This window comes from Lonchura striata, chromosome 2 (genome assembly GCF_050655825.1).
Source record: "Lonchura striata isolate lonStrDom1 chromosome 2, ASM5065582v1, whole genome shotgun sequence".
In the NCBI taxonomy this organism is placed as follows: domain Eukaryota; kingdom Metazoa; phylum Chordata; class Aves; order Passeriformes; family Estrildidae; genus Lonchura; species Lonchura striata.
This window is the reverse complement of record NC_140704.1, coordinates 9,614,258-9,630,150: the sequence shown is the minus strand read 5'-3', so window position 1 is coordinate 9,630,150 and position 15,893 is coordinate 9,614,258. Positions and strand designations below refer to the sequence as shown.

General features: G+C 36.0%; 1 protein-coding gene across 1 annotated transcript in view; it reads left to right on the top strand.

Annotated features, from left to right (window-relative positions):
* The window catches only part of PTPRN2 (protein tyrosine phosphatase receptor type N2), a 636,386-nt gene that overhangs the window by 159,690 nt on the left and 460,803 nt on the right, over positions 1–15,893 (top strand). The window contains exon 3 of the mRNA XM_077789214.2: positions 3,529–3,642. Within this exon, the coding sequence (XP_077645340.2) occupies positions 3,529–3,642 (114 nt within the window). The remainder of the gene's footprint in view (positions 1–3,528; positions 3,643–15,893) is intronic.

Genomic DNA, 15,893 nt, shown 5'->3' with positions numbered 1-15,893 from the left:
AATAATAATGAATCATGATGGGTGTTTTCCATTTCCTTTTACACTTCTCTCAATGATCAGCCTTTCAGAACCTGTGTTTTGACTTGCACATGGTTTAATCTATCAGTTTTATTTTTTTCACTAGAAGCTGATAAATATTCAGTGTAAATATGTATACCGTGCTCCAGGAAGTTGTCTTTAATAAAAGACATCTGACACTATTTGAATTACAGTAAATTTGTGTCCTTTAATCTTAGCATCTAACTCTTTAGTGCATAAATAATTGTCAAAATTCAAGACTTTAACTAAAAACTTGTAACATTTTATGTTTCTTTTCAAATATTAAGCATATCAGCAAAAGAGTCAAATGGATAAAGAAACATTTCACTGCTTCCTTGGGTGTATTATTCTTCTGGTTTATTCTCTTCTTTGAAAACAAATCTAGCAGCTTTGTAAGAGCCAACATGAGCATGCTGTTAATGCAGATTTTTCCAGTTCTAAGTATAATTGTTAAGATATCATTATGGAAACTTCTACCTTTTGCTTGCAGCAAATGATAACCCCTTAATATGAAACATGTGTTCCTATTGCTGAGTGTCACCCTTCCCTCTTCCTTCCCTGCAGATGTCCTTGGCGAGCTCCGTTCCCTCTCCTAACACAGCTCCAGTGGAAATTCAGTGTGAGCACACTCTCAGCAGCGACAGGCACACAGAGTATGGTGTTACTAAAACATCACTCACTCCTTGGACTTCCTCTGCCCTGATATATCTGTAAAATCTGGGAGCTTTTCCACTTTCTCTTTTTTGCATTATGCCCAGCTTTGGACATTTCTCCCACTGTTTGAGGCCAGCTGGTTACACAGCAGGGTCCAGAAAGATACACCATGTACTTTTTGTAAATCCCACAGTGACTGGGATAGTTCATGGCAGACTAAGCTGGACATTTTAAATATTAGATGTAATTTAATTTAATCTGTTTTTCAAGCAAAAATGAGCTTTGTGCTGGACCTAAGCCATTTCTTACCCCACATCTACCATTTAGGTTTCTTGAAAGTAAAAGAGGGACACTTTTGACAGCTGTTCTTGGTAAAATGGCTCTCCCTTGCCTTTTCTTCTCCTGCAATCTGTGTAATTGAAAGCAAGTTTATTTAAAAGACACCCTGAAAACGGAACGCTCAACCTCAAGTTAATTTTTTAAGTCATATATCTTGCCACAGAAACATTATTAATTAAAAAAAAAAAAAGTCAAAACACACCCAAAACCAAACAAACTAACTCTAACCAAAAAAAGAAAGCCTCAAGCAAACAGAAAAATCTGGGAAAATTCCTACTTTTTTAGAAAAAGCAGCTGAACGATGAAATGTATTATTTGCACGACTCCAGTCCAACTGTAATCCCCAGCACAAAGATCCTCTGTATTTTAGAGCTGGTATTTGCCAACCACTCCTTGGGGCATTCTGCTCTCACTCCTCTCTCCTTGTGCTGCATTTAGCAGAGCTGAGCACTATTTGTGGTTGCAGCCCCTCCAAAGCTTATTATGCCCATATTTCAAGTACAAAAGCCAAAGTAACTTACAGTTTCTCCCTAAGCAGTCCCAGTGTTTTTGGATAGATTGTATAATGCAGCTCAGGCTCATGTGCTAATTGTTAATTTTAGAATTTAAATGGGTTTTGTTCTATTCAAAGGAAGTAGGCTGAAGGTTTCTGAAAACTCTGATTTTAGGAAAGTGGTTTGGTCTCTTTTAGAGTTTGTGAGTGAGTTAGCTTTTGCATCCGTGGAGATATCCTTAAATGATAATAGAAAAATCTTTCATTTTACTGAATGTGTATCCTTTTCTGGACTCTAAATAAGATTAGAATTATTTTTAAGGTACATTATCTCTAAAAAATGCATGGAATATTAGTTATTTATGTAAACATAGATTTTGTCCTAATTGCTTGTAGCCACCAATGGTGGTATTCCAAAATAGAGTTGGCTGTTTCAGGTTATGTTTCATTTTGAATAATCTTGTTCCTAAACACTGAGATGTTCTTCTGTACCTTTCTGTTATCCATCCATTTACAAGTTGACTGATATTTATATACTTTGCTTATTTCCAACTGCAGCAGGTTTTTAAACAGAGATGAATATTTTAATCTGCCGTTAGGCTGCTTTTCACATTACATGTCAGAAAACCAAACCCTATCTGTCTATGTGGTTTCCAAATTAAACCTAGTTTCCAATAGCAAAATTAGATTCAGATGTAGGGTTTTAATTTGAATTAACTTAATTTGGCAGTTGTAAGTGACAGGAGAATTGGAAAAGAGAAGAAAGAAAAAGTTGGCTAATTTCAATGAGGTATTTGTGTTTAACAGTGAGGGCTAATAATGCCCTTTTTCTGCATCCTAGTTTGGTTTATTTTCTTTTATGCCATTATTTGTGTTTAGTGAACAGCTGGGCCAGTAGTTCCCATTTGTAGTCTTTTAGCTCTGTAAAGTAGCACAGAAAGTAATGGACATTTGCAAATTAATGCTTTCCCTTATTTTCTGCTCATCTGATGCAGTTCTCCTTTTGGAGCATAGATGTAGTATCGGAGCAGAAATAATTACTGTGTTAAAACTAGGATTGCAGTAGAATATTTTGCTAATTAAACTTGTTGCATTTAAATTGCTTCCTTTGGATCACTATATAGAAGAGAACTATTTTAAACAATAAATGAAACCACTTTCTTTCTCCAAGACCCAGAATTGCAGATGGTCAGATTGTATGTGAAGCACCTAGACTCTGAATTAGGCTTTTGTATGAAAGGGAGAAAGGTAATTTGAATGTTTGAACTCCCTGTTCCTCCCACACACACACAGGAAGCTTGCCTCAAAATGAACAATTCTCTAAATAAAGACTAATAAGAAGCTAAATTAATTAGAAGGTGTGATTTGAAAAGACATTGATGAGAAGAGTCTGTCATTTCAGACAAATGGAATGGAGCTAAATAAATTAGACCACATTAATATCTCATTGTTCTGTGAGGAGCTTTCTTTTATTGCATTCATTAGAGGGTACTTCTTGAAATGAGCCTTTACTAGCCATTATGGATTCAGTTCTCATTTACCAATGCCTAACACACAGCTCCCACATTAAAAATGTTTCAGCAAATTCACATAGTTTCTGCAAATTAATATTTATATTTCTGGATGCTGCACTTTTCATCCATGTCATAGTAGGCATTGAACACTAAGGTTTTCTCTCACTGAATTGTCAGTAAAGAAGTCTTACATCTAAAGATTTGGGAAGCATAAGTCTGAAAATACTTCATAAAATGTATGACATGTATTCCTATCTCATACACTAGGATATTCCTTCAACTAATATTCTTTCCAGTATTTATTTATTTAGATAGAAAATATTCTGTCCCATGACTTCACTGGTCCTTTGATAGCTTTTTAAAGTGTCTTTTAAAAGGTTCCTTCAGTATATAATTAGGATACATTGGAAATGCGCATCTCATCACGCCGTTCTTCCTCTCAGAAAACGAAATGTGTGTTTTTCCTTTTCTTTTTTCTCTTTCCTGCAGATGGACTATTTGGGAGATGTCAGCAAATGCCAGTAATAGACATCTATAAATATGACATTTCAGCCCCCGTTCTGCAGCACCTGAGGATCATCCTGGAGCAGCTCTCACACAGAGGTACAGTCAGAACTCTAGAGTGGGGCTCGACACACTGGGGGTTACAATTATTTGTGCTCCCTCTGAGATGATGTCTCCAGAAGTTTTTGAACACATTTCTGTTTCAGCCCTGTTGGTGCAGGCATTATAAAAGTAAAAGCCTTTGGATTCACTGAATCTGCCAGGAGGACCTGGGGAAGCAATTCCAGGGGAGATGTTTCCTCCCTGTATAGCACATGTCTGGGACTGACACTGTACTAAAAAATGTTAGCATCCATGAATGCTGGTGTCAAATAAATCAGCAGGAAAGAAAAAAAGTTTGCCTTCTGCACCACAGCATATTTTAGGGTGCATGGGCAGAAAACACAAAACTTCCAGTTAGCTGGGAACAATTCTGAACTTTCTAATGAATTCGGATAAAAAACTGCTCTGATTTCATTACCAGCTGCAGCTGGTCTGTTTCTTTTAATTTTTGTTCACCTTTCCAATGTTAATCTCTCTACTCTTTCCGAAGCCAGAAAGGATTTTCTGGCTTTTGAATGGCATAACTTGAACTAACAAATCAAAACTTGAATGAAGTGAAAGCCAGTAAGGCGAACAAACCTTTCAGATACTAATACATGAAATAAACATCTCCTGTAGACAGTCACTGGATCAAGATATTTTTGTAATCTAAATTGTTCCAAGAATATTGTTGGAATGTTTAGCTTTGCACTTGCATCATCTGTGTGGGTGTTTGTACCTAAATATTTTCCAGTCACAATCTTGTTGACAAAGTAGTAATGTTGTATTAGCATGATGATAGTTTAATTATGAGAAAAAAATGGTTTATCAGAAGTTTGGGACCCTGTTTAGAGACTGTACTTCTAGTTGGGACACTCATTTAGAGAGAATTTTCCAGGGATTTATTTGCTGTCCAGCAGCCTATTCAAATGAGACAAACTCAGCAAAACTTGATTGTAGTAGCTCCTGCCTGATTAACAGTTACATGTGAATAGTACTTGTGGCTCTTTCACTTGTCATTTTCTAAAGGCTAAGTAATGCAAGCAAAGTTATGAAAATTCTCTGTTGTCAGGGCAACACTGAGTGAAAAAACTTGTGTTTGAACATAGTAAGGAAGGAGGAGAGGACACATTCATCTCATTAAGTCACCTAAATAAATACCTAAAGTGATCATGCACACATGGACAGGCAGCAGTCATTTACATCACCTGCTGTAGGTCAGGTGTCCTGTGTAAAGCTGCTCCTATGAGGATGTCTGAGGTCAGAGACCTGCAGGAGACTGATGTCCTTGTGGAAGGAACATTCAGAGGGGGACTATCTCAAAGGATGCTCACCTACCTCCATTTCCCTGCTTCCCATAAGATTTTGGTTAGCTCAAAGGATTTGATGTGGCCTCCCCTTCTAAGTACTCCTCTGATCAATAAACCCACCCTTCCCAGGATCTTTGTTATCCACAACCCAGCCCCCTAAATTTAACATTTTTGTTGCAGGAAACAATAATATGCTTCTTTTAAGGAAACTTGAACATTGAAATTTGGTCTTGTCTCATAGTTTTTTATAGCAAGAAAATTACAAGGAAAACACAGATTGAAACCATGGTGGAAATAATGGACTTTTGTTTTTGTTTATGACATTCAGAGGTGCATACACAAATGTGTGAATTCAAACTGATATAAAACTTTTGCAAGCTGTTTTTGTGGTCTCTGGGTATCCCCATGAAGGGAATCTTAAATATATGTATGAAACATAAGAGAATTCTGGAATGCTCTTGCTCAAATCATTGATGTGATTAAATCACTTTTTCTTTTTACTCTTAGTATCTTGCAAATTTTGTCTAGTGGGGACAGAAATATGGAAGGAGTAGAATCAATACCGTCAAACTGATTGATTACCGACGCAAGGTTACTCAGACAAGACTCTGCTGCTTACTGGTGCTATTAGATGTAAAACATCCAGCCCTCAGGTTGTGTTTTTTGGCTGTGATGGTCACTCTGACAGTTAATGCTGCTCTCCTGCACATGGTGTGCAAAATGGTATAACCATTTCTGCAGTAAAGATACACAAAACATTGTCAAGACTGCACAAATATTTCAGGCAACCACCAGAGAGGGATTAATTTTTTCAGAGGCCTTATTTCCTTTATTTGTGTGATACCCCATTCTTGTAAACTCCAAAAGACTTCTGTCTGGCTCAATTTGGTGGTGCCCACCACCTTCCCTGGAAAGGACAGGGGACAGCATCTATTCTCTACTTTCTGTGAGCAGCAGGACACTGTTCCCATGAAAGACTACCGCTGGTCTTTTGATTACTAAAATTTTAGTAATGCCTATGTTGAACCCTTTCTACATTTATTAGATGTATATACAGTTAAGGATGAAAAATTCTGGGGGCAATTAACTTGAGTGGTCTTCTAGGTTCTTATTTATTTAATTTTCTAATGTGACATGGTTTGTCTACTTCATTTCCTTCCTGATGTATTCTTGCAGAATTACTAAGATCTTCCTTTTCCTCCCCGACCCTGAAAATACTGCTGACATCTATTTCCATAGGATTTTTTTTAAAAAGCAATAGAAAACCATTGAAAATGTACATTTTTTTCCATCCCTCTTTGTTGATTGTTTGTAAGTAAGTGGTGCCTATGTTTGAATTATAGCCCAAATGGAAGAGTTTGTGGTGAGATGTATAAAACAAAGGGCAATGTGATGTGAATAGAAAACAGAATTTGTGACTCTGCCAACTCAAAATGTTTACTACAGTGGGGAAGAATAAGACAGAGGCTTAGATGAGTGACACACCTGATGATAATCTATTTAATAAAGGACTTTGACTAATATTGAATTCAGGTTTCATAATGATACAGATTTTGTCTTCTTTACACATTGAGTCTGTCCACACTATTGACTGGGCAGATTGATGGTAGAAATGAATGTCTTGGAATACTAGATATTTCCCTAAAAATAAATTATCTGCTAGCTTTTAAATACCCTTGCACATGTCATTTTCACTCACACTATCCTTGAGTCCTTCAAACACTCATGAAGATTTTCTGAAGGTTCAGATTATTAAATGAGACTGTCTGTATGGGAAAAACCCTTCTCACTGTTGCTGAAACATGACAAATCACTTTCTGAAGCTGATGGTACTTTATGTCATAAGCCACAATAATTTATGAGGAATTGAAAAATTTTTCATTGTCTGATAAACAGGGCAGTCAGAAGTATGCCATGTAGATGGGTCTGAATCATTTGAAAAGGGAAGTGAAGAAAGTATCAGTGTAGAGGGGTGTATGAGTAGTGCCTGAAGGAAAGGGAGATACTTATCCCTGTGGTTGGTCTTCTGCATCATCTTGTCCAACTTGGAAGAAGATACTTTTTTGAGTATACAAGAATGATAAATCATGTGTGCATTTCATGGTTTGAGCTAAAATGCAGAAAATACTTTTTCCTAATTTTTTTTCCTCAGTGCATTCAATTTATTAATATTTTTTGTTTTTTTTCTTGTCCCTACAATAGTCACATTTATATTGTAAAGGCAAAATATTCACTAAAATAAGATTCTTACCAAGTTTGTGGAAACAGTTCCGCATTGATTATTGACCTGTAAATCAGAGCCACGAAAAGATGAAATAGGAGAGTTGAATATAGGACATTATAACTCAAACATGAAGCATAAATAGTACTTGAAACACCACCATAGGCAATAATAGATGATAACAGTAGTATTTTTCAACTTGCATGCTCCAAGAGGTATTTATGTGTGTTTCATGGGATTCTAAATAGTAGCAGGGGTTAGAAATGATAAGGTGGCACTAACTCTGTGAGTGTGCAGCTGCCACAGCAATGGGCATTCCCTGAGGGAGGAGCTTTTTTTGTTTTTCTGCAGGAAATGTGTAGAGTGACTGAAAAACAGATCAGTTATATATATTCTTTTTTATTTTTATGTGAGCTGGAGTCATTCCTAAATAATTCCTCAGTATGCTTGCTGCCACTTAATTTTTTCAATAATACCTTGTTCAAAATGATAGTTTAAAAGAAAGCAGTTTATTTCACTCTGTTGTAAAGAAAGTCCTGCTTAAGATACTTGGATATCAACAGTAATATTAAAAGAACCAAAATGAGTAGGATGTGCTTTTAAATTCATGTAGTTTAAGTCAGCAAGACATTCTGGAGAGATTAATGGACTGTGGAAATAGGCAACATATTTACAGACTATTTGAAAAAAATAGTATTTTTCCATCTTGTTTGCTTTCTTTGCAATGCAGGAAGCCCTTGACAGGGAGAAAAAATTATCTGTCTTAAATTAATTCTGACCAGTTAAGTGTAAGGTGATTAATATAACTTTGCTAGAAATAATTTTATACTCTTAGAGCATTTTGTTTAAAAAATGGAAATGATTTACAATCCGTTAACTTGAAAATTGAAATGAATGTGACCTGTCACTTATAGCTTGTGAATTACAAAAGGGTTGCTAAGTATTTTTTTCAGTCAGGACTATTTTTCAAGAAAAAGTATAATTTTTTACTCCAAGAAAGGAAAGAGTTGAAAGTAAGTCTTTATAAGCTCAGATTTGAAATAAACTTAAAAGGAATGGCGCAGTTCTTGCACATATTTGTGAGGTGATTATCACATCATTATGGAGGAATACAGAAACCTGAAATCCTGAGAGGTAGGAGAAAGCAGGTTTTTCTTTAAATTGAAATATTGATATAAATGAAGGCAAACTCTTCTTTGGCAGAGAGCAGAGAGTTTGCATCTAATTTCCTGGGCATCAGCCTGCTCCAGACACCTGTCTATGGAGCAAATTCTTCTGCTAGATGGCTGCTGAAGCCAGGAATTGAAGCATAACTCCCATGATGAGCTACAGCAGAGGAACTCAGCTGGGACTGGACATATTTACTTTCTCCTGGTATCACTGTCACACTGCCTGAACTTTTTGGCTCAATGGACAAAAACGTGCTGAAAAGGTTGCAAAGAATTCCTGCCTTTGTTAAGTGCTGAAACACCACTGACATTTTCTGGTCTTCAAAGACTTAAATGGAAGTTCAGAAAAGAATGAGTTTCAGAAAAAGCAAGAAGATTTATTTACAGAGCAGCAGATCCTGTTTTGAACACTCATGTGTTAGACAGTACAGAACCAAAAAAACCCCTATTTTATTTTTTTTCCGTTTGGTTCTTTGTATGGCTGCTCTGCTTACCAGACGTAATCTGACATGGCACTGACTTGTCAGATACAATATAATATAATTGTGAAAAATGATCTTTTCAGGGAATTTGTATTTATGAAGAATGCATTGGAATTATGAAAATTATTATAGGAGTGAAACAGATTCCACGTATTCTGGGAAAGATATTTAAAATTACAGAGGAAAGCTTTTTGTAATCTACATAGTGTTTTATTTGCCTACTCAACATCATTGTGTAAAGTTTTTTGATTTTGCATAATTTGATTTTTTTCTTTTTTTGGAAGACATATATGTCATTGTTATGGCACCACATTATCTGGTTTAAAAAGAATGACCAACCAGAGCTTTTACTTGGGGTTTTGATAAACTAATACATTAACTAATATGTTTGGTACAAAGGAGAAAAGGTAATGTTTCTATCAACTAGCAGTGACAATTATATAAAGTTCTTTGTGGCCAACTTTACAGATCTTCTTCCAAAGGAAACTTAGAAATTAGTGATAATATGATGCAAATATCTGAGGCTGCTGATCAATTCCTGCCCTGCTTACTTTGTTTAGAAGATCTGTGTAGCACCTCGTGGATTTTAAACTTTGCATTAATGTTTTATATTTTCCATGTCTGTGCTGGCTCTTTTGCAATTTGTTCTGACTGTCTTTATTTCTTCCTTCTGTGGAAGAAGCTGCAGATGCCTCTTATTTTTCCTTTTGGACTTCCCTGAGCAAGCTCAACAGGCATCCTCTGGATGGTTCTCAGCATCGGATTGAGCAGTAGCTCAACTGCTGAAAGTCTTTGTATTTGGGATGTTCATGAATATGTTCCCCTGTTAATGATGACACAGGGAGCTCTGAACTTCATTCTTACTCTCTTAGATAGCATAAAAAAATTAACCCCTTCCACAGGACCATTGGGCTGGACAAGCACCAGGCTTGAAACGATATAGGTGCCTAATATATTTTTAAAACACACTTGAAAATGCATCAATCAAATTGCAGTTCGTTATCAGTTGTTCCCACACTTGGAAAGTCAGCAAGTCTCAATTCAAGCATGAGATTACTTCTTTAGGTGCTATAGTCTCTAATAACACCACTTTTGTAAACTGTGAATAACAATATAGCATATCCAGATTAATTATGCCATTTTCTACCATTAATCTGTAATTATAGCCTATTTACATATTCAACATAAGACTGTTTTTTATCATTACACTACCAATTTTTTTTTTACTTGTTTATTACTAGGGAATAGTTTCCTTGTCTATTTCTATATTCATTGCATATCCTTATTTGAAGTTCTAATCTCTATCTACATGGCCTCATGTTCTTTTAAGATATCAGCCCTTAATAATACCCAGTGTTTGACATAAGTTTTTAGTTTTTTAATAGGTACTCTAAATTCTGAACTTTCAACCTTATTTATCAAAATCATTATTTAATTTATCAACACAAAACTTCAGTGGGTAGATTTTGTCCCTTGCACAATCATGATAAGATTGAAGCTCTACTTTGGTTTAGTAACAAGTGTGAATTCCAACAAAAGTTCTTTTTTCCCCTTCTCTGTAGAAAAATTATATATACATGTGTGTATGTGTATATACATACATAATATATGTTGGTGGGTTTTTATTTTCCACTTAAGGTGTTTTCATCTCTACCTCATGGCTGTGGCATGGTGCTCAGAGTGCTTCTGAAAAACATAGTAGTTTCCTGGAAAATGCTGAGTAATGTTAAATTTCTTTTAAAATTCCGCTTTTGCTTTTTTTTTCATGCTGATTCTTAGCATGTACTCATCACATTTCAGGCTTCCCCTTCAGTTTTGTTTTGCCTATACACAGATAGATGAAGCAGTTCATGATAATAAAATTGTAGTATCCCTCCAGGATTCTGTTGCTCAAGTTTTCTTTTACAGCTTCTCCCAGCCTTAAACTGGCAAAAAAGGAGTTTCCGCCTATTTTTAGTCTTTATTCCTATTGTTGTCTGGTTTCTAATTAAACATTGCGTAGACCTGCACTACATTTTTTGCTAAATAATTTCTAGTCTTTTAGGAAGGCATTGAATGTTCTTCCTGCTTGGCTTAGCATATGTCATGAATTTAGCTATTAAACTACATTTTATTCTTTATCCCACTTTGAGGTTTGTGAGGTTTTCCTCACATGCTGTATTCTCACATTTCTTTATCATGGTTAGATAATTGATTTTCTTTTCCTTATTTTATCTGTGAGCTACTCAGCAATGTAAAACCTCTGACTGGGAGAGAAACTGTTAAGGTTCCTGAGTCTGTGATGTTTCAGAAACTTAACTTTTTTGTTCCTTTTATTTTTATGTGGCTCTTTTGAAGAGCTAAAATTCCTGCCTGAGCATCCTCTATACATTCCTGGAAAGCTGTGTTGAGTCTTTAGGTGTCCCTTCATCCCTTCTTCAGTAGAGAGAGTAATGAAGTAAAAGACTTCAGTATTCCAGCTCAGCTTTTTCTAATTGCTGATGAATTTCAAGTCCTTCCAGGTAAATTCTAACTGAACTGTGTTCACTTCTGATAATTTTATAGTTAATGACACTCATTAGAGTGTTAAACATTGAGCTTTTCATTGTTTTTATAGTTATTAGGTTTTAGCAGGCATCCAGCTCATAGTCACATTCAAGATGTTGGAAGGATTTAATACCAGCCAATATTGCAAAACCTAATTCAAAATTCTACATGGTCAAAAGCTCAGTTCTTTTGTTCACTCACATACCTTTTCTCTTTACAACTTTCCATCATGAAGGTCTGTTCTCTATGAAATTCCAGGCTTCCCATTTGATCTGCAATATAAAAAAAACAAGTTCTAAAGGTTTGGACAATTGCTCTTTAAATGATAATATTTAGAGTGTTCAAATGTATTTGATATTTGCCATCCATAAATTTCTAACCTAAAATTAATAGGTTAATTAATTTATGAAATGATTATATTTATATTTAATTATATTTATCTGCATTTCAGAAAAAGCTCTCTATGTATCCTAACTGTAATGAGTATCATCATGAACTGAAAGTACTTGGTAAGGTCAGTTCTATGTGACTAAGACCAGGCTGCTCTTTTCTAGAAAATTAAATAGAGATGAAAAAATTCGCTTTAACCCTCCATAAAATATTTATGGGTAGTAAATACTTTTACAGAAATTAGAACTGAATGTCAAACAGTTTCTAAATAGAAGAAGGGTTAAACTCTCTGCCTAACTAAACCATAATAAATGAGTCAATCCGCCCTACATAGGAAGGAAAACACATTATTTTATGTTTTGGGTTATGGTGGCTCGGACATCATCAACAATCTTCATAGAAAACTGCAAGACTGGCATTAACATTTTTGTATATATATGGGAGAGACAATGATACAATATTCTTCCCTTTTCTCCCATCAAAGTGAACTTTGTTCTGACATTGCCTGCAGGCTTGAGCTGACAGTGGTCAATGCTCAGAAATCAAGACACTACATTTAAGTTTAAAATAAAAATGCTCATCAACATGGAAAACTTCCAACTACCTTATTAACCTGTGAGGTAATTCCACCAGTCAATAAATTAAAATGGAATGTGGTCCTCAGTGGTAGTTAAACTGAGAGAATTTTTTTTAGCTAAGAATAACCTTAGAAAAAAGTGGATACCAAATTCGATTCAGAAATGAGAAAAATACTCTTGAACCCATCTTGTAACTGCTTTTTCTCCCTTGTGGGCAGTGCAAAACCTGTCTGCTTTTAAATTTTAATTAAAACTTAGATTAGTTATGATCATCTAATCTTTCCTTTGCTCTGCAGTGTCTGATCACTGTATAGAAGTATCCAAAGTTTAATCTGCTTCTGGTCCTCCCAGATTTGACAGTCTAATTAAGTGCTCAACTTTAGCACTCAGTATATAAGCAATCCCACTTCATGTTTTGATAAGATTTTAGATGAAATTGGTCACTTACCTGTTCTGCTGCAATATTTCTGAATAATTTTATTGTTTCATCTTTTCTACTGCATTTATCTCCTTTAGGAACCAACAGATTTCCTTCCTGCATTATGCTAGAAATCTGTTTGAAGGCTCAACCTGCCATTGACAATAAAGCATTACTGGCGTTGTTCTGGGGTGTCTTAGAGACATTCCTTCAGTGTGAAAATTAATGTATAAAAATATGTCAACATACAAACATTGGTTCTAAGGCTGGTAAAATCCACTCTATTTTTCTCACCAGGTTATGGTGACTGGAGGAGATGTGCAGATAGATATCTCTGTTGTTTTTTGCACATGACTTTGCCCTTCTCTTTGTTGGCCTTGTCTTTACTTCTATTCTGTAATCCTTCACCTCATCCCAGGTTCCTTGCGAAACTGTTTTCCTTGGAACTTTGGGAAGACATGACATTTGTGTCTTGTTCTTAGGCCAGCAGCTAAGTGTCATAGAAAGCCGTAGCAAAAGCCTCTGTTTCCAGGTAAGGAAGTAGATCTTGCTCCTTAAGCCAGCTTGTTTAATGTGTAGATGGGTGATCCACATTCCAATAATTCCAGCTGATATTAAATGGCTGGAGATGTTATTTCAATTGCTCTTAGCAGCTCTGTTGAAAGCAGGCTTACATTTGCTCTATGTGGGCCAGCTTGACTCAATATAAATAACTAAGGGGTTGTAGATTTACAAAACTGTTAATCTTCCACCTCCTCACTTCCCATCCCACTCCCATCACATCCCATTCCATTTTCCCTGGCACAGCTCATCCCATTTTTAATGACAGTGACTTTGAAGATGGTTCTTGAAGCACTTTGCCACCCTGGCTTGATCCTGCAGCTGCTGAGCCCACACTGTGAGCTCCTGTGGGGTGGACAGACCCAGCTCACACACACAGACCTCTGCAGCCTCTCTCTCCTGGGGCTCTTTATAAACAGGAGAGAAACAGGCACTTTTAGGGTGCCTAAAAGGATGTAAATTCAGAAAATTGTAGGATGAAGTGAATCATATCTTTGATTTCACTGACAATATTACTTTAGCTGTCCATGGACTGAAGAGTCTCTGGCTGATTACCTCTGTCTTTCATTAAGTCACCCAAATTTGGTCCTTTGTGTCTCTCTGAGTGCAGCATTTAAGTTCAGCTGTATTCCAGGCCCTGTGGAATAGAGGAATTCCCTTGTACTTCAAGGATAAGTAGCTTCGGGGTACAGCTTTAGTAGTTCTCTTCGGACTGAACAGAACCTGAGAAACAATTTCAAATTCCCAGTGCAAGGGTCACTGAAAAAGAAAAAAAACCTCAACTTTGCTGCAGTTTGCTCTGGCCCTTGCTCTTGCAACATTTTAATTATTTTTCTGGAATCCTCTGGGTACTCATCAGTTATCCATGTAGCAGCATAAACTAATCAGCACTCAAATTCTGACCTTTGTTGAATAGCAGGGGCTCAGGCAATTTCTAATCCTGCTGTGTTATTTTGGCATGAACTTCTTTGTTCAACTTATGGTAGAATAGATCCTGTTTTTTTCTTGAACTTCAGTTGGACAGATCATGGTACAGGTCCCTGCCTGACAACTGATGATATGAACTCATCTTTACTGGAAGAAGTTCTGCTTTTTGCCTTGAGACCATTCTTGTGATCCTATAATTTCACTTATTTTTGTACTTCACCACTTTTTTTTTGAACTAGGGACAAGATAACCTGTTTGCATGTCTTTCATATTTTAGTGACTATGTTGTGTAATATTATTTTTTGTAGGGAGAGAAAGCAATTTTATAATTGTCACATAAATGTTGTAGAAGCAGATCTGTTGAAATAGTTAAACTGCAGTATTTTCCCTCTTAAAAATGAGTCTGGAATGTCTTTATTTAGTAGTGTTTCATTAATTTAAAAATACAGCACCTATCTCTGTTTCTATGTTAGTAATTCTTTGCTAAAGCTATGGAAAGCATCAATTTTTATAAAACCTACCATTTTAGATGCTTTCACCTCCCTGCTGTTTCACTGAGCAAGATGCAGCTGAGGGTGGGTGATGCTAAGAAGGAAACGACATTGAGTTTCTACTTTTGTCATACAGGAGTATTTTAGGATGTTCCTCTTTATTTTAATTTTTCTTTTTTCAAGGATTCAAGAAAAATAGGAGAAAAATACTCAGAAGTTCAAGTCAAGGATGCTGAAATCAAAACAAGCCTGAAAAAAATGGCCTTATTTTCAGGAGGATCTGTTCTAGGACGTTGGAAGGATTGAGTGAACTGCCTGTTCCCAACTGAGTTTTGAAACACTATGACCACCTAGGGCTTGAGGGATTGAAGGGCCAGAATTGAGTCTCTTGGTTTCCTTCCTAGATGGTTGAGCGATAGGCCAACAAGCTCTTCATTTAATATATAACTTCTTGAAGAAGTGTGACAATTTTTTTCCTGGAAAGCAGAGTATTATTAAGTCAATATGGCTTTTTGCTATTATACTTCCAATGACTAATGGTGTAGACACTGTTTCCATCCAGAACGAAGCAGAAATTTATTTTGCACAGGTATTATTTTATCAATATTTACAGGTTTTTTAAAATTTAATAATTTCCCTTTCAAAAATTTCTTCTGCATACATAATTTCTCAAATGTATCTCCTAAAAGGTCTGGCTAGCTGACTCTGACTCTGTGTGCTATGAAAATGTACTTAGGTAAGTTGATAAAATGCTTTTACAGGTGATTTCAGATATGAAAACCAGGTATTATATCAGAAACCTGGTGAAACTTTTTGAGTCAGAGCATTTATAACTTTTTATAGGAGTTTCCAAAACATCCAGAATATCACTCTGCATAGATGCTCAAACTTCAGTGGTGCAATGAAGAGCGAGCAGCAGGTGGAGCATGTGTATTGATTTTGTCACTGCAGGCCTTTGAATCCCACAAATCAGAATTTAAACAAAATGCAGGAGCCCTGAGAGTAGTGTCACCAGTTCTGAGATGGAGAAAAAATAACCTGAGGCCGTTATTATCCCTGTTATGAATTGTAGTGTGGACTTAGCATTTCCTTCCTGGTGGTACTTGGTGTGTTACTCTACACTCTGAATAATGAACCTTATCTTTTGTGTGTGCTCTTTCAATTTGTGTAGGCTTCATCAGGTGTCTATGTCTATT